Consider the following 18,686-nt stretch of genomic DNA (forward strand, 5'->3'; position numbering starts at 1 on the left):
CGTTAAGTAGACCACAGGTCCACAGGACTTATTTTTCCTCCCTTGCTTTTGGGATCCAAGAACAGCAGCACAAGTCTTCTTCCCAGATTATGGATTCCTGTCCCTCCAAAGCTTCATGCTGTGCCAAAGGATAACTTAACACCTGTGTCAGCAGCCATATGGAGCAAGCATCCTTTCCTAATGCTGGGGTCACAGAGGTGGGGAGGCAAGACCCATTTCTATTTCTAAGTGAAGAGTATCACAAGAACAGCAGAAGAGCTGGAATTCTCTCGAGTTGTCAAGAGATAACATTGAAGACAAAATGCTTGTAAAGACAGATTCTGAAAAAAGGAGCTACTAGAAAAATGTACTCTTTAAAAGACCTTTATTTTGGTTGCACAGTTACAATTCCGAAGTCTATTTACGCTTACAGTTAGATTGTTCCCAAACAACATTTCATAGTTCACTATGTAAACAGTGCTTTCTCTATCGGTCGAGTGTACAAGAACTTGATAAAATACAAATCGATTTTTTCATCTGTACACTTTTCAGATTAGTTCAATGTCAATTAAAAATGCAAATAGATCAATTGGCAGAAAAAAGTGTTCAGTTACATTTTTAATATATTAGTACAAAATGGCACAAAAGGAAAAAGGTCATATTAAAGGCTATAAGCATCACACTTCTTAAGCAGTTTGAGTAAGTTCAACTGATTAAGAAATTATATTTAAATATGACCATTGAACTTGGAATTTAATTTGTAATCTTTTCTTCATCTGTATGGAAGACCTCACACAACATCAGATCTGTTCATGGAAACTGAATCCTGACAGTTTCAGAACAGTAACATTCAAGTGCAGTTAGGAAGCTGGGAATTCCTATTCTTCCCAGTAAATTAAAGAATTCACAGACTAGAACTTATTTTCATCTAGCCAAGCTCATCGATACACACTTCAGATGCAAAGATATCAGGCGTATGCACATAAAACTTTATTTTTAATGCAAAAACTGAATCAAGAAATCCAAAGAATTACATCATCCACCCTACCTACCTTTGCAGGAGGCTTCCAGGCTTAACCACACTTAATGTTGAATACAGAGATATATGAAGCATCTGAAAGGTTAGAGGCAAACTGAAGGCTTAATTTGAAGGCTTCAGTTAAAAAGGGAGATCACATCAACTTCAGCAACCCACATTTTGTTTTTGAACCACCCATATCAAATGGGCAGGTAGGTGAGATGGAACAGAAAAAAAGATGGACATTACTAGCTTAAAACTAAATTCTGAGTTGTGAATTAGTTGCCTCAAGCAACAATTCAGGAGTTTGTTTTGGCAGCAACATTTAGCAATATCTCAAAGATAATCCACTCCTCCCCCACCTTCCTTCTATACAAGTTACCAGGATTTTGATAAAAACCTCTTAAACTTTAAGAGGTTTTCAAGTTAACGGAACAGTTTATGGCGCTGACTGGTTTTACTGGTAAGACAGCACTCACATCCAAGAGGGCAGGTAGTTATATGGACAGTAGAACTGAGAACATTACTTCTCGGGTTAAAACAAAGTCTTATAAAAATAAGTGTGATGAAGTACAGAAGAACCATTATTTTACTTAGCTACACAATCAGCAAACCATGACTGCAGAAATTTCCTTTCATAATTTAAATATCAATTACAACACCTTCTCCAGATACTTATTTTAGAGAAAAATATAGGCTGATTACAAGAATCAATGCTCCAACAGCAAGTATACTAATGAGGATGCACATCTTCTTTCGAGATCTTTGCTGTAAATAGAGAAAAGAAAGTTGATTGAAAACTGCACTACAGTATTAGAAAACAACTCAAATGTCTTTATGGTCCTGCTGCTATTCAGGAAAATGATTTCAATAGTGTTTTCCGGCATAAGTAACAAACTAAGCAAAGAGAATGCAGTAACTTAGACAATGAACATTTATAATTATAACACTTGGGAAAGAAAATGTGTGAAAACAGGTGGCCTTGTACAGAAGAAAATGGACAATCCATCTGCTCAGTAGGAGGCAGAAATGGCCTTCTATAACAAATATTAAAAGAGTATAAATGTATATAAAGAAGGGGACAAAGGACTGCAGTTTTAGACTTTCACACGATTGACTTTGCATCTATTCACAGTTATTTAAAAGTTGTTTTTGTGAGGTTTCTTAGGTTCAAACTGCTCAAAAAAAAAGTCGTGAGTAAGAGACTCAACTACAGAGATGTCATTACAATATAGAGTAAGTTTTAGGCACATCCAAAACTTTCTGTCAAAACTTTCATCTCCCACACAACATGTAGCTTGAGATTCCAGAGCAGCCAGTAGGTTATCATCCTTTATCTGAAGCAGCAAGAAATGAATTAGTATACTTTACTAGTGGGTTTTGCAAGCTTTTGCTAGTAGCCAAGGGATGATAACAAATCTTGGGATTCTAGGTCACAGCCCCAGAAGCAAAGCCAGGCTCTGCTCCTTCTTTTTAGCAGAGCTTTATGTCTGCTTTTTTGTTGTTTTTCCTGCAGAAAAAAAACTGTGCCAGTTTTTCACTGGAGTAGCAACTTCTCTGCCCAGTACCACGCAGACTACTAAGTTTCTTGTCTTAGCTATCTGTTCTCTTCTGCTAATCTTGCTGTGTTGCTACCACTTCTCCCATTGTCAGCCTAAGATTTCTTCCCCTCAGTTGTTTAATTATTTAACTTGTTAGAACTCAGCCCTTTGTTAGTGTCCCCTCCTTTCCTCATCTGCTGCCAGATTCTCTCCCTACAACTCTTACACTCCTGGTTTCTTTTCCATCCTGGAGACCACCTCTTACCAACACTGCATAGAAGGAAAACATTTTTCCCTGTAACACTACTTAGTCAAGGTAGTGAAATAAAGACATGGAGATCTTATTTCCTTGTACACTCAAATTTCCTTGTACACCTTGTAATGTCCAAATCCTAAGCATACTACACAATTCTTTCAAACCCAAGCCAGTTCTCCCATGTGACAGAAGCTTGTCAAAAGCCTTGATAACCTTCCTTTCAGGTCAAAAGAAGTTCATCCTTTCCTCTTCGAGGTACATTAGCACAAAGTTTTAATTTTCAATTTCAATCCCAAAGCTAACACTTTCCACAGAAAATTTTGACTGCTACTATTTTTTTTTTTTTCTTTATGAATTTTGTCATTATCAGAAGAGCCACCAGTCACACACAGTGATGCATTGTGCCAATTACTGCCACCTGGAATACAATTCAAGGATGTGAATCCTTCTTTCTCCCAGAGATCTGCAAGCAATCCTTCAGACATTTTGTCATCAATGTACTGTCCTAGCTACTGCTAACACACAAGAGGATTAATAATAATAATAATAATAAAATCGTCTAAGGACTAACTTTGACTAAAGAGGGAAGATTTACTTGAAATAATCTTATTAGTAACAAGTGCCAAAAATGTTAGAAAGAAGTCACATTAAAAGGTCTTTCCAAAGGGGCTTTTCAAACTCTCAAACTTTTTTTTTTGAAATGCTTTTTGTAGCATCACCATAGCAATTAACAGAATCAGGACATACACAGCTTCAAGAAGATTTTATACAGCAAAAATTAATGCTAGCTGGCAGCCTCTTCAGAGGACTGCCCTACTCCTCCATTGACCTTTAGAGACTCATTCCCCACATGAAGGATCTTCTTCCTTCTTGAGTTGTTAAAGGATTTTGTTTGCTTGTTTTTAAATAACAGTAAAATTCCAGGTGTTCTGAAACAACCTAGCTAATTTCACAGGAAACACAAACTTTCAGGGGTCACTGACTTTTGTTTCAGTGACCTAGCAATACCATCACAGTCTAACAAACACCTTCAGGAGAGCTTTGAGGAAAATGAAAATCAAATTCTGAACTGCAAAATTAAGTTTTAATTGTGACAATTGAGAAAGAACAGTTACACAGAACTAGCAGTTGGTAGTTCTAACCAATGTAGTTCAAACTACATTACCTGGTAGTTTGCTGCTCTTGACAGCTGCTGGTTTGCTTGTTGCACATGTACATCTGCATTTTCCACATTGGCTTCTATGCTGTCTATATTTTAAAAGAAAAGATTTCAAATTTTTGTTAGTCATATCCCAGTCAAAGGTTTGGAATGCTAAAATAAACTTGAGAGCACATGTCACAGCTGCCTCCACCCCCCAAATGTCCATTTCTTCAATATCCATATTTTTAATCCAAAAATCCAAAATCCAAAGTTTTTTTCCACTATGGAAGTTGGCCTTTCTTATATTTATGCCTGAGTTCATTTCTGAGATGCCCAGGTTGAATTCATCTGAGTAAGAGCCCCCTGTTCTAGAAGCTGGGCTGAGACTCGGAAAACTACCAGAAGAAAAACTTTCAGTACTTTTCTGTCATCTAACTTGCTACTGACTTCTAACCTCTACTCAAAAAAAAAAAAAAAAAAAAAAAAAAAGGGGATCTTAAAAATACTATGGGATAAGGTGACAGAAAATGCCCAGCAAATGTATTCTGGGTTTAGAAAACAGCATGGCTTAGCAGCAAACTCAGAAAACAAATTTTACAATCACATTTATTTAAAAGAATAAGCTTTTCTGCCTGGAGTGTAAAGCAGGAATTTTTGCTGAAGCTGCAGATCACCAGTCAACACACTAAAATTCCCCCCACAAACTCTAACTTCATGAACACACAATTCCAAAAACTAAACACTTCTTATACACATTTAAAAAAGACATAATTAACCATGCCTTTAAACTGTTTTAAAAAAACTTTTTAAAGTTGATCCCCCATCACCTCAGCCAGTCTACCCATTATTAGGTTGCACCTGATTTGCTTTAGCATTAACCTTTACATTACAGGAAATTTCCAGCAAAAGAATGTACTACACTGCTGCTTCCCAGAGACAGAGAATAACAACTCTTCAGAGAATATTTGAATTGGACTTACCTATCACATCACCTTGCTCATGAATCATCATTCCTAAGTCTTTGAAAATTTCATTGATGTCCATAATATCAGCCTGAAAGGAAACATCACATTAATTGTCATACCATAAAACAAGATCTCTGTAGGTCTAGATAAAAATGCTGTTCCTTTTCCTCCTGAATATGTGCCCAAGGTTCTTTACTCTAAATGGGAAAAAAAAATAGTACTTATTTGGAAGACTTTTTGTATTATGAGTCAACGTTTATAATAATTAAACCAACTGAAGATGACCGTGCACAAAGAATACTTCATATCACTTCACAAAGAGGATCTCTCTGCTGTGGGCTCGTCTACACACAAGTTTGTCTCAGGTTAACTGAAAGAACAGGTACATGCCAGCTTGGCTTAATAGATTCATTTTGATTAAACTGGTATAAAAGCATATGCATTGTGGTTTTTTTTTGCATTAGCTTTAGTATACACATTAAATACACACAAATGTCATAAGCACCACAATTTATAGAAATTGCCTCTATGCCATGAAATCAGGACATTGTAAGCATGTGACATTAACCTATTGCCATCTGGTTACAATGAACTCATAACTGTCAACTTGCCACTGTGCAATCTCTTCTCAACTAATGACTGATATATATTTATATGAGTGGCAAGGGAGAGATTATCACAAAGTTTATTTTTAGAACAGAATGGAGATTTGTATGTCTTGATAAATCCAGTTACAGCATCTTTGCTGTTAAGACTAGAGATGTGCATTCCAGGTCAGCTAGAAAAGTTCCTTTTATCTTCACAGAAGTCTCTTGATGTCATTATTTCAGCACACATGACAAACGGTGTACATTGCAACTTGATGCTTTTTTTTTTTTTTTTAAATTTTTGGATGAGCCCTTAATTAAAAGTTTGAATGAAGTAGCACAACTCTTTACAGAAGTGTTCAAAGTACAAATGAACAAAAAAACTTAGAAAATGATGATGAACAACACATTGGGAATAACTGGATAGAAAGGCACAGCTTTGCTTCACTTATAGTTTAAAAAATAACAACAACAACACACAACAGCAATAATCCTTTTCCTCATAATCAAACAAGCACGTTTTAATCCTCAACTGAACCACTGAGGTTAGGCACAGTACCAAAACCTGGCTTTTCTACAGTAGATTTCTAATGCACATTTCACATACCATATAAAAGACAATATTTGTAGATTTGAAGAAAAAAATACCCACAAACAGTCCCCAACCCCAATTCCCCAAGGATTTATTTATGCCTGCAATTAATGCTTATACCAGTATAAAACTGTTTTTGTTTTGTTTTGTTTTTAAAGCATATTCTGAGATCTGCTGTAAAACCACTTACACTTACCTCTAGCTGCCTAATGGAAGATTCCCTCTCCTCAATAAGACGGAGGTCATCTTCTGTGATTTCTTCATCTTGCACTTGTGCTTGAGGTTGACTGTCAAAACAAAAACCAACCAAACAAACCCAGAAGTCACCATGAGAAATAACTCAGAATAAGAAGAATAAGATGACAGGCAAATACATACTGCACCAACTTTATCAGTTAACAAAACACACTTTTTTAGCCTTGCATGCCTCGCCAACAGGGAAGGTCTAACAATCACATCTTTGATAGAGGAAGCTGCTGCTGTAGCAAATTTGCACATAGCATAGAGCTAGCTCATTGGAAATTCCAAGCATGAATGCAAGGACAAAGTTTCATCTGAATTACGAAGTGCAGAGTTTAAATCCATTTTAGGCAAAAATAAGATGACCAACACCAACAGAATCTGAGACTGCCATGTAGTTCTTGTAGAGTATGAAAGCAACAGGAGATCCCACGTGATCAACCAAAACTTAACAGTTGTACTCTATTCACAGACTGTGCTTTCCTAAGTTTGGGTGTCCCAAAGCCCAGACATGGACTTGGGGAAGCCTAAGGAGATGTTTGAAACTGAAGCTTGGAGAAAAAAAAAAGAAAAAAAAAGGGGGTAGGAGTGGAAGATAATGGGAACTGCTTGTTTTTCTTCCCACCTATCCCAACGAGAAGACTTCTCCACACTTGCCCTGTGGAAGAAAGCCCCTGACTGAAAACCAACCTATTCCTACTCCCTCCTGAAAAAGGCGACTGATCAGAAAGTCAGCAACTCTTCCCTGCAGGCCATTTATTAATTTGAATTAGGTTAAGGCTTAAATTCAGCTTACGTGTCCCAAGAGACAAGTGTTCCTTCTTTGTAGTTGTCTTCAGGAGCACCGCCCTACAATTGGTGTATGAAAAAAAAAAAAGTAAAAACATTATGGACCTGAAAGGAGCACTGTCAGCATTTCGACAATGAGAAAATATTACAAGATTTATAAGTCAACTACAAACTGAAACACGATTTAACATGTTCATTGCCCAATTTTGCTTTATGCATGCATAAAACTGAAGTACAAGCAAAAACATTCAGCTCACTAAATGCCTGTTAAAATTTACAACTACAGCAGCATGTATTTGGTACATAGTAAAAGGGCAAAATTGATATGCTAACAAGGAATATCTCAGCTTCTCAACACTTCTTCACATCAATACTGCATAGAGATCCAGCAGGTGGTTCTTCCTGGTAGGAAAAGTCCTGATATCTAAATGTCCAGCAAAAGTATTTCAAGATCTACTGCAAGGCTAATGTACAAACATAGGGGCAGTCCTTGCTTTTATGTGATAAAGACAAGGAAAAAGTTAAAAATTTCAGAAGTTATCGTTTCAACGCAATTCAGCCTTTACTATAAAATGAACTATGTAACTCAGCTATGCATAGAAGTAAGCAACAAAAGCCACTACGCTTATATTGCGCATGTTCTGCAGTATCTGCAGTCAAATATGAGCCCTTGTAAAAAGCATTACAGAGCCAAGTTTGACACTGAACACCACCAACACCGCTGTAAACAGAGCATAATAGCATATTTCCCAATACTTACAGATACCCTCGAGCTGGCTCTTACTCTGGCTACAAAGTCTTTTTCTTTCTCAGCAGCTTGCCTTTGCAGCCTTTGGAAATTTGTTAGTGCTGTGGTGAATTCCCCCACAAGACGATCTTTCTGTATTTTTCTTTGACGCTAGATGAGAGAAAGTTTTACAAAGTCAAATGAGCTCAGGCTTTTCAGAACTCTGCCATTTGCAGGCTGTTCAATGCTAAGTTACAGACTCTTTTTCCTAAATGGGTATTAGGGAATGCTGCCTACAAAACCATTTTCATGGACAAACCTTCCTTCCCTCTGGAAGCATGCAACTCTGCCACAATTTAAGCCATTTAAAGAGTAAACCAATGATGTAGTTTCATTTAACAGCTGGACATGGGCAGGGACAGGTCATACAGTACTCCATATGCTGATACAGGGAAACCTTCTACCTTCCTTATTATCTCTCAATTATTAAATTAACTCAGTCATTAAGTGTGAAATATTTTCATACTGTGAATTCTAAAATATGCAGAACAGACTGAATGGAGGCAAGGATACAAAAAAGAAAAAAGGGCAAGGACAGAGCACTACACATGTGTTTTACATAAACACTGGAAACGTGGATTGAATGGCATACTGAAGTGGGTTCACACTCCCTTATAAGTCCTTAAAAACTGTTCCAAAGATACATGTTCTAACTTCTTGTTTTGTTCTTTTGAGGAAGATGTCAGGGAGGGAAAAGGAACACAGGGCATTCCAGACAGCCTCGATGTCCCTAAATACATACATCACACCAACCCTTCCTTCCAAATTTGTAAGAGGCCTTAACTTTCCATTCATCAACCCAACATCTATGTATTTCATTGAGTTATCTTCAATGAAAGCACTCATGATAAAAGGAGTAAAACATCCCACTGCCAACTTTTCAGTTTCAAGACAGAGCATAAAGCCTGAAAATGCCATAAAGCATAAAAATTAAATGTCTTAAAGCATAAAACCTCTATGCCTGAACTAGAGGTTAATACTAAAACCAAGTTATAAAACCATCAGAAGTTCACAACTTGACAGGCAGAACACGCACAGAACACAATCTACCATTTGAAAACAGTTTTGGGACAATTCATTTTCCTAAAGGCTCCTTGATAACAAGTCACAGACTAAGCAAGTTGGTTTAGTGACAATAATCTGCATCTATGTTTTCTGGGATCCTGTTGGTCTTCCCTTATTTAAGCCATGGATTTCTTTACAATAAGAAACAAAGGATGGTAGTCAGGAGTGTGCTAACAGGAGCGTGCCTTTTCAGAGATAATCTCCTGCCTGAATTTCACACAGACCTGGGAAAGAAGCAGCTTAAAGACTGCAGAAATTGGTTTAGTAACACCTTCTGCCCATTCACCCTAAGAAAGGAAAAGCCCATGGACAAGGCATAACATCTATGCTGATCTGAGATATAAAGGGCAGAAATCATTTGTGCACAAATTATTTGGATGGTGTGCAAATGTATCCGCCCACCTGCCTCACAGTTATGGCAAGCAACAACTCCTTGCCACTGGAAGCATTCAGAGCACCCAGTGAGTCAGAGCTGGCATCACTGCTACAGATTACTAAGTGGCCAGCTACCAAAAATCATAGGCACAATGCACGGTCTTGATTCCTATCCTTTCAGTGAAACTACCTCATTCCTGATACTTAAAAACAACTTTTGAACAAGTCTGGGCTGCAACAAAAATACTTGTGTTGTGATTGTCTCTGTTTTGCAAATGTCATGACCAGCTAAACACTGCTTTGAAAGCCTGAAGTCACTCAAATACTCTACATAAGCCAACATGATAGTCAAACAAGCCATGCTCTTTGTTTTTATACCTGTTCACTTGTTGCAGGCAAAGATCCAAACTCTTTGATGTATTTGTCAGTTTCTTTGGCAAGCTGGTTTGTGTACTGCTGCTTTTGTTGCCTAAAACCAAATGCAAAGTTTCATTAGAGGCTGCTGGTTAAATCTGTCTGAATTTCACCAGTTCTCAGAAACAGTGGAAGTAACTGTTCACTGAAGTACATGAAGCCATTTTATTCTGCTCTTCACCGTGTGTGACAATAGATCACCACAGATTCCAGGTGAGACAGATGCTGAAGGAATGTTTCTTGGTTTGACAGTACAATTGCTCACTTTCTTCACTGTTCTTTTTTTTTTTTTTTTAAAGGTTTCTTGATTGTTACTCTAACATGTAACAACAAGGTCCCAGTTATTGTGAGCATCTAAACATGAAATATGCTCTCCCACTGTCTATCTGAGGCTGTCAATAATTTGAAAGCACATGAAAGGAAGGGCCAAGTGTTCAGAAAAGTGAAGAAGTGACATATGAAAACTCAAGGAAACTTAGCACACGTTACCTTCATGGACAGACTGGAAAGAATCCTTCAAACATTTGCTAGCCTTTTTAGTTGTGAAATTGTGTCTAGATCCTGCCTGGTTACTGCACAAACTGTGTATGTTGATTCAGTCCCCAGTAGGGCATCCACTGTGGGTTGTACCTGGCTAATGTTATGAACCCTGAACTCAGGCTACCACGAAGCAATTTGGCTGTTCACACAAAATGAATGCAATGCCTTCAGTCCAATACACACTTCCTCCTACTATTCAATGGCCACAGTGCAGTGTTAGCCACACTGAAGACTGCCAACTTTCTCACCCACAGGGTTTGCACAACACATCATTTACTTGCATTTATGATGCTGAGATTAATGTGGTAAAGGAGGTCGATTAAAAAAAAAAAATCATACTAGTTTGTTAGACTGAGCTGAGAAGTAGAGAGCAGCTGACTGGCATATTCATGAAAGCCCACTTTTAGGTGACTGAAGTATAAAGCACAGCATCTGTGCTTCAGTTTTATTTCTTTTTTTTCTTTTTTTTTTTAAATTTTTTTATTCTACAGTATCATTTCTTACTGTAACTTTCCTTATTACAAAGACATTCCCCTTCCTCCACCAGTACTGTATCTCAAAAAAAGCCCACAAAAAATGAATACGTCACCTTGTGAAACTGATACAGACAGATTTGAAGAGCTGGCTGTGGAGTGGGGTGGAGGTTTGGGGGAGCGCTTGTTTTTTCAACAGTGATATTGCTTTCTGGTCCTGCTGCTTTTCCTTTGCTGACATACAGAATAAGCTTTGTACTGCAGACAGTGTACACGGGTAAGCCACCTGACTAGTGTACAAAGGCTATCCAAAATTAATTTAAAGAAAAAAGAAAAGGCTTCTCAACATTTAAATTTCAAATATTTCTCTATACTCAATTTTCTCAGTGAGATCAAGCACTCTGCCTAACAAAAAAAAACACCTGATCACCTTCCAGGAGATTGTTTACAATGCAATGAAATTAAATGTTTTTATGTGAAGTACTCACAGCTGTTGCCTCAACTCATGTGTGTCTTGTGGTGTCCCGAGCTGATGTAGTATCCTCTGTATTTCAGCAGCTGTTTGTGAAGAGGAAGAGAAATTTTAATGGTGCACATAAATTTCCAACTTATTTTTATGCAGTTTTGCTTAATGGTTCTAAAACAATAACAGTTGACAGAAACTGATATTCAAGACTTCTTTTTAAAACCTACTAAAAAGATTCCACTAAGAAGTCCCAGAACAGCTAGTAAATATTTGTGCCAAGTCAAAAACAAAGCCTAGGGTTTCTTACAAAGGAAGGGAATATATTCAACTGTCTAGGTAGAAATAGGCAATGTAAAGGTCAGCAGTTTTAATGCAGTTAGTATAAATCAGGCGTTTTAGTTATAATTTTGTAAATAAGTAGCACAATTCTTTTCTAGTTTAATCATATTTTATGCATGTCATTTTGGAAAGCCAAATTAAAGACTCATAAGACACCACTGTACAAACAAGTAATTCAGAACCAGTGCATCAATGAAGAGGTAGCAACAAAGCATTCACAAGCCTACCACACTTTAAAAAAAAAAAAAAAAAAAAAAGTAAATAAGGTATCCAGGTTGAAAGTTTGATTTTGAGATCATTATTCTCGATATGTACTTACATTTTTAGATGTGGGATACAAACCACTTGTGATTTTTAAGTGTATTTCATCCAATGCATTAGTTTTGAACTACAGAAGGAATGCTACATCTAAGCCATTTTTTCAGGTTACTAAATTTACTCTCACATGAAAAAGCCAGGGGGAAAGTGGGCAGTCACTTCAGGACATTGAGTTTTTATCACACTACAAAATCAAAATTCTCAGTGTGCTCTATCTTGGCTTAACACCCTCATATACTCCAAAAAGAGAGAATACATATACCAAATAACTTATTTTTGCTCATCCACAGTTTGGATCAGACTTGTCTTCCTTGTATTTCTGTGGTGCTTTCCAGGCAGACTGGTACACCTCTACCACTGTGCACATCCAGGTAATAAAGATACAAACATAATGGGGAAGTTGGTAGTCAAGTTCTATATGAGTTTAAAATCAAGTATTTCAAGACAGAAGTCTTTGGGGGAAATTGAGAGGACACAACTAAAATTTAATCAGAGAAACCGCACCGTAAGATGGGTTTCACACAGTTTTCACTGTTGTTGAACTGAAAACCACCAAAACATAAGTGAAAATTCTTGAATGCTTTCTACAGTCAAAACCTACCACCAGGAATCAGTTTCTGCCTGGTACCTGCTGGGGCAAGGAAGCTCTGTGCAGCCTCCTGGACATCAATGCTTCTGCACAAAGCATTGTGCAGAATTGAGCCCAAACAGGCACCAGTGGCCACGTGTACTGGTAAACAGCTGTTTTGACTAATTAAGCTTTCTTTTTACGTTAAGTATTTTGACTAAGTTTTCTTTTTATGTTGAGTATAATACATTGTTTAAAATTTAAAAAATATGACTGTCCGCTTATCTTTTGAATTCAGTGATAAGCTTTAGCTTAGAGAGTAGTTTGCTTTCAGTTGTATTTGATCAAAGACATTCTCCCCTACGATTCAAGGGCTCAGTCTGGTTGTATTTACACACGGCGTAAAAACCACCTGCAAGCACTGCCCTAACATCAATTTTTGCAGACAGAAAGCGTAGCGTATTTTACTGCCACCTAGAGGTAGAGTTATTTAACTACAAATGGAAAAGTGAAATTTGTTTTAAAAGAAGGGCTCACACCTGAGAAATGCTCTGAAAGAAAGCCTGTATTTAACATATTTGCATATCAGCTTAATTAGATATTTACCCTCTTTCTGAAAATGAACACAAGTCGATGAGTGAGAGGAAATTAAAAGCCAGCACTTGGCTGGACACTACACAGTTCTAGGCAGGGGGAAGTTCATCCCGGTTCAGGTCTCGTGATTCAAGAATTCAGCACAAAATTAAAACACGTTTTTACCAAGAATCCTGTAAGCAGCATCAAGAAACTTCAAAATAACCAAGTGCTAACAGGCTTTGTAATTTGTCCGGGAAAAATAAAATAAAAGAATGTACATATCAAGGACTGAACTGACACCAATTTTTCTGGGCTTCCTTTAATTTAGGATTTTCCTCCTTAGCCTTTCACAAGGATATTATTTAGAAAGAAAACAAAGAACATTTCTTTTTCAACTTTTCAATCATGGGAACTATACAGCACTTTGAAACATGAAACACTGCTTATACAAGTAAGCCTACAGAAAAAAGGTAAACTTTTGCCAAGTCTTCAGCAGCAGTCTTGACACTGTCTTCGTAAGAAAGCCAAAAGCTTGTCGTGTTGTAAGGGCACTAAACAAGTTGGTAGGGAAAGTAGAATATAGAAAGCAAAGCTGACCTGACCTTCCTGCAAAATTTACAGTACACACCTGCAGGTTTACAAGGTAAAGAAATCCATCCTTTGTACTCCTTCACATTAATATAAGAAATAAGTTTTCAAGCCTGCATACACTGTAGTTTTTCTTATATTGTCTTATAGATTTTGTTATTACAGATTTCTTACTGTAGCTAATTCTCACTTTGACATTTCATACATTATAGATGTAACCATAAAACTGCCTAAACCACAGACATTTGTCTGGACACATGAACTCGTACAAATTTATTGAGAAAAAATGAATTTGAAATAGATTAAGACAGTGCCACCTGGATCATAGAGGTGAAGCATCTTGTTCCTTCAGACATACACACAGTGATCTTAAGAGAATTTGATTTTAAGCAAGAACTAGCTTCAGAACTTTCAGCTAAAAGTCACCATCCCTTCCCTTCCTCAGCAGGAAAGCGTGGTAGCCACAGCCTCTCCTCCTGAAAGCCAGAAACACCTCTGCTGTTCTGTTTCGGAAGCAAGTACCGAGATGGCTTTGGCACTGAAGAGGAAAAGTGAAACTGCTGGAAACTTAGCAGTACTTTTTGTAAATCAGAGGCCCCTACATTTCCAGCTTCACCCCTGATCACAGCATTCATAATGCCTTCCTTGTTCAACCAGCTTTTTGCCCCTGTGCAGGGAATTCAGGGCGGCAAAGCGTCCAGCTGCTCCTTAGGTGCCTCTCATTTCATCAGCTCTCACACTCAGGTGTCCCTGAGAGCTGAAAGCACAGGCCTAAACCATAAGGCCATAGGGCCTTATATACACAAATACACTGATAATCATCAGAAACTAAAGATACAAGCACAGTTTTGACTGGCTCCTAGGTGACCTCATCCCTCAAGGTGTTTTTCTTTCCCTACTCCCTGATTGTTCCAGCTTCCCACACTTTGTGGCAACGACCAGGAACTTGTTGTCAAACAGGAGTAAATCTTTCTACCAGAGGTCCTTTCTGCCCTTCTGGGCACTACCAATCCCATGACAGAGCCTGAATGGATCTTGCACACAACTTGAATCCATTCCAGTGCAAAGCTTGATGCCTTAGCTCGTGCTCCTTGCATATGCAGAAGTAGCTGCTGGACTTTGCTCCGGAGCTGCAGAAGCACACACGCTGTGTGCACACAGTCATTTTTTCAAAAGTCGTCAGAGGCAGGCTAAAGACTGCGGCCAGCCCTGCGCTGAAGGTCGAGGTAGGTGTTGGCATGGAGGGACGCCCAGTGGTTCTTTCAGAGCTCACACAGCAACCCCAGGGGGAGCAGCACCTTGTCAGCCCAGGTTGGCAGCAAGCCACCGAAACCGGGAAGTCCTGCAGGAAGCAGGCTGCACAACACCACTTGATCCAAATGCATTTTCTCCAAGCAATTGCCATCTCACCAAAGGAAGCAATCTTTCCACCTCACATTGAGGTATTAGAAAGCAGCAATACTATATTAGTAAGATTTTTCATTCCTCTTCCAGCATTCCTTACCTGTACTTCCTAAAACGTAACAATTACCTGTTGAGAGGTACTCGGCCACTCTGAGCAGTCACATGCTCAGGAACAGGTCAGCCATGGTTAATGATGAGCCAGAGGAACAATTAAGACCTAACCTGAATTCCTACAGAGAAAATTACTTCAGAGCCAGCTCGTGTTTACTTTTACTAGGCCAAACAGTGGTTCCATTTATAGGCAGCGGAAGCTCTTCCTCCAGGTGAAGAGAATAAAAAAGGGCACAGAAAAGAATAGGAATGCTGCTTCATTTTCCCTATGTGAATTGCAGGGGTATTGAGACTTACAGTGGAAATATGTATGTATATTTTTATTTTTATTTTTTGTAAAGGTAGGATTATTTGAGAAGCATGCTCCTGACAGATTTGCAACACATGGTATTTATTCCATAGATAAAACCTATTTCAAATATTGGATCACACACCATACTTGACTAACCGCTGACTTTTAGCTGGCTGGGGAAGAAGAAAGTCTTACCTCCTTTCTCCTTGCCTTCCCTTATTTTTCAGATGGCTCTGCAAAATCTTTTCCATTACTCCAAGTTAACCCACATAATTGATTGTTCTGCTGCTTGAATGTGATAATGTTTAAAATCACATAGGAAGTGTCAACTTGAAATAAAAATAAATAAATAAAACAAAGATCAAAATGTAGACAACTTCTTGCCTCTATCAATATAGGAGCAAATGCAACTATCCCCAGCTGAGAACTAACCATCACTAGGCAGGCTGTAACACCAGTGTATTCTTGCAGAAGGAAAAAAAAACAAAACAAAAAAAAACCAAATCCTTGAGTAAAATCCTAACGTTGTAAAGGCCTTCATCCACTGAGAGGGGAATGATGAGAGGACAGCAGGTCACCCACCTTCTTTGGTAAGACTGAGAGATGTCCAAGCACTACACTCATCTCTAGCATGAGACAAGGGACGCTGAGGATGGTCCTGAGTTCCTGGTGGTTCCTAGATGGTCCCTAGTGCTCCTGAGGAGCACTAACCAATAACTCCAACTACAGGAGAGATGCCTTCCCAACTTACCTATGATCAGCCACCTTCCCATTCAGTTTTATGTTACTCAGTCTAGCATTTAGAAAACTAAACTTTAAAACCCTCAATTGACTGTGAACATCTTCATCTTGTTGCAGCTTCACAGCTGAGAAGTGAGGTGAATCAACACAGCCCACAGAATCCTTAAAAGGAAGCCACAACACAGAAACGTAAAACTGGGGGAAAAAAATTACTTAATAAGTGCTGCTTATTACCACTTCGCAGCCTGAAACTCACTTCTTATTTGGATCACACACCACTGCATTGTAGCCATGGAGCAGCAATTTCCCTAAGTGCTACAGTCCAAGCCTGAACAACCACATTGCCGGATTTAATAAAGCTACTGCCTAATGATTCCACAGGATGTGCAGCGCCCACTGGGCATGCACGGAAAAATCACGAGCAGCAAACACCAGGTATCAGCCTACAAAGAGGACAACAACCAGCCAAGCAGGCAGGGCAGGTACAACGAAATCTGCACTGCAGAACAGCAACGCCTAGGACCCGTCACAGGAAGAAGGAGCGCTGTTTCAGCCAGCACCTACAGCTGCTCCTGAATGTGAGCTGTAACAGTGAGGGGTCACCCCCCTGCCGCTGTCTTTTACTAAAAAAGGGGCAGATTGGGTTTTAGTCAGTGCAGAGAGTTCATAGATCTAAATTCAGAAGGACTGAAACTATCAGTAGAGATTTAAAGTCACTGATTTTTAGTTATTATTCTAGCTCCTGAGCCCAAAGAGAATAAACAGGATCAGCAAAGCACTCCTTCGTACACACAAAAGGGAAAGTCTGCTCCACATGAGGCTCTGGCTCAGCTACAGCTTCACGTGGCAAATAAGCACCGTGTACAACAGCAGCACGCTTACCTTTCAGAAATGCATTGTCAAAGATCTTACACACAACACCAGTGGCTGGGTAACTATGAAGAAGTTACCTACTCGTTTCCAGTCGACCAAGGGAGTCAACAAACAGCACACCCGGTTGCAGACTGCGTGGAATCCAATCAATTCCAGAGTCACTTCAGAACACATTATTGGAACAGGAGAATTAATTGTAAAAATGACACCACTACAAATTGTTTAGCTTTTGCTTGGGGGTGACAGACTTCCTCAATTTATTCAAATCCAATTCAATGAGTTTTCCTTCTGTGCTTTGACTGAAACTACTTGGCTAAGGACAGATACCGCAAAAACATTCGTGGACTGACCTTTTATAAACCCTGTTGCATATAACAAACAGCCTGGTGTAGTTGCAATAAAATCAGCATATTGGAGTTTGCTGCAATGAGCAGAAGTACCTCTTTAGAACTATTAGTGCAGTTCACATTCACTGAAGATTTCAAGTAAACCAACACTCCTGTGCCATACACCTTGCTAACCCTACTTTGCCCATGAGTAAGAGTTCAACAGGAATTAAAGCCAAAAAAACCCTAACCTAATAAAAACCAACCCACCCGCTCCAAGAGCACACTTAATTGCAATTATCTAAAAGTCAGCAATTTGATTTCAAGTTATTTATCTAATTCTGTCTTAACTGAATGTATCACACTGATTATTTTAAAACAGAGTAATACATCAGTGCAGAGGAACAGTACCTGAAGTACTTATGTAATCAAATGAGGGATGGAATGAAGATTGTCCTCAGAGCTCTAAGGACTGAGGACTTGATTGGTACAAAAGAGTGAGAAAACACTAAGTCTTCTACCCTTTCCTCTTAGGTTTTATTAGCTTCTCACATTTCTAAATAGAATCGTGCCCCCAAGTGACCAGAAACATACATGTAAGTAGCGGTGTCTGGAGTTGAGGATCTGCCTTCAATTCTTTCAGTTGAACTGTAATCATTTCATGTAGAGTACCAGCATTTCCAATGGTCTTACAAAGAAACCGTCAAGTGGGATTGAAGTAATGCCTGTCCTCCTAATGTGGGTGTAAAGCACACTAAATGCACATTTTTGGGTAAACAATATTTGACCGTGTGATCAATCATTACAGCTCAGCTGAGGGGAAGTCATTAAACCAAGCTGCAATCACTTAGTATTCATAGCCTAAATTCTCCCTGGAAACTCCCTGAAACCCCGAAGTCTGAACTTTTCTCTAAAGAAGAATTTATGTTTTGTAAGTGATGCGCAATTCTGCAGCGTCCAATAGCTGCACAAACACCATAACCCCAACCCACCTAGGCAAAGAAAGCTTGTTCATTAAGAGCTCAGGCCATTAACACAGGAAGCTTACTCAGGCATTGACATGGAAGCTGGGACACGCAACATCACCGCCTGGCCAGCACAGGGAAATACCTGTCACTCACGGGGACAATTACAGCCAACCACGGCCCTGGGTTTATTCACAGCCCTTACAGATGGGCAGCATATTGCACACCAGCTTTATGGGACATTTGATAGAGGGCTCTCTGGATAACCAAACTGCCATGCATTCTCCTCTTTTCTTGCCCACAAAGGAGGAAAATCCAACAGAATTGAATTGGATGAAGTATTTTAACTACCTTAGA

General features: G+C 38.8%; 1 protein-coding gene across 1 annotated transcript in view; it reads right to left on the reverse strand.

The window, feature by feature from the left end:
* Window positions 1-370: 370 nt before the first annotated feature.
* STX7 (syntaxin 7) overlaps window positions 371-18,686 on the reverse strand; it is a 30,646-nt gene continuing 12,330 nt past the window's right edge. The window contains exons 3-10 of the mRNA XM_084285001.1: window positions 11,251-11,320; window positions 9,714-9,804; window positions 7,869-8,006; window positions 7,116-7,168; window positions 6,276-6,366; window positions 4,916-4,988; window positions 3,960-4,042; window positions 371-1,765 (exon numbers count right to left, since the gene is read on the reverse strand). Of these exons, the coding sequence (XP_084141127.1) occupies window positions 1,673-1,765; window positions 3,960-4,042; window positions 4,916-4,988; window positions 6,276-6,366; window positions 7,116-7,168; window positions 7,869-8,006; window positions 9,714-9,804; window positions 11,251-11,320 (692 nt within the window). The 3' untranslated portion in view covers window positions 371-1,672. The remainder of the gene's footprint in view (window positions 1,766-3,959; window positions 4,043-4,915; window positions 4,989-6,275; window positions 6,367-7,115; window positions 7,169-7,868; window positions 8,007-9,713; window positions 9,805-11,250; window positions 11,321-18,686) is intronic.

Source organism: Netta rufina, assembly GCF_964035555.1.
Source record: "Netta rufina genome assembly, chromosome: 3".
Lineage (NCBI taxonomy): Eukaryota > Metazoa > Chordata > Aves > Anseriformes > Anatidae > Netta > Netta rufina.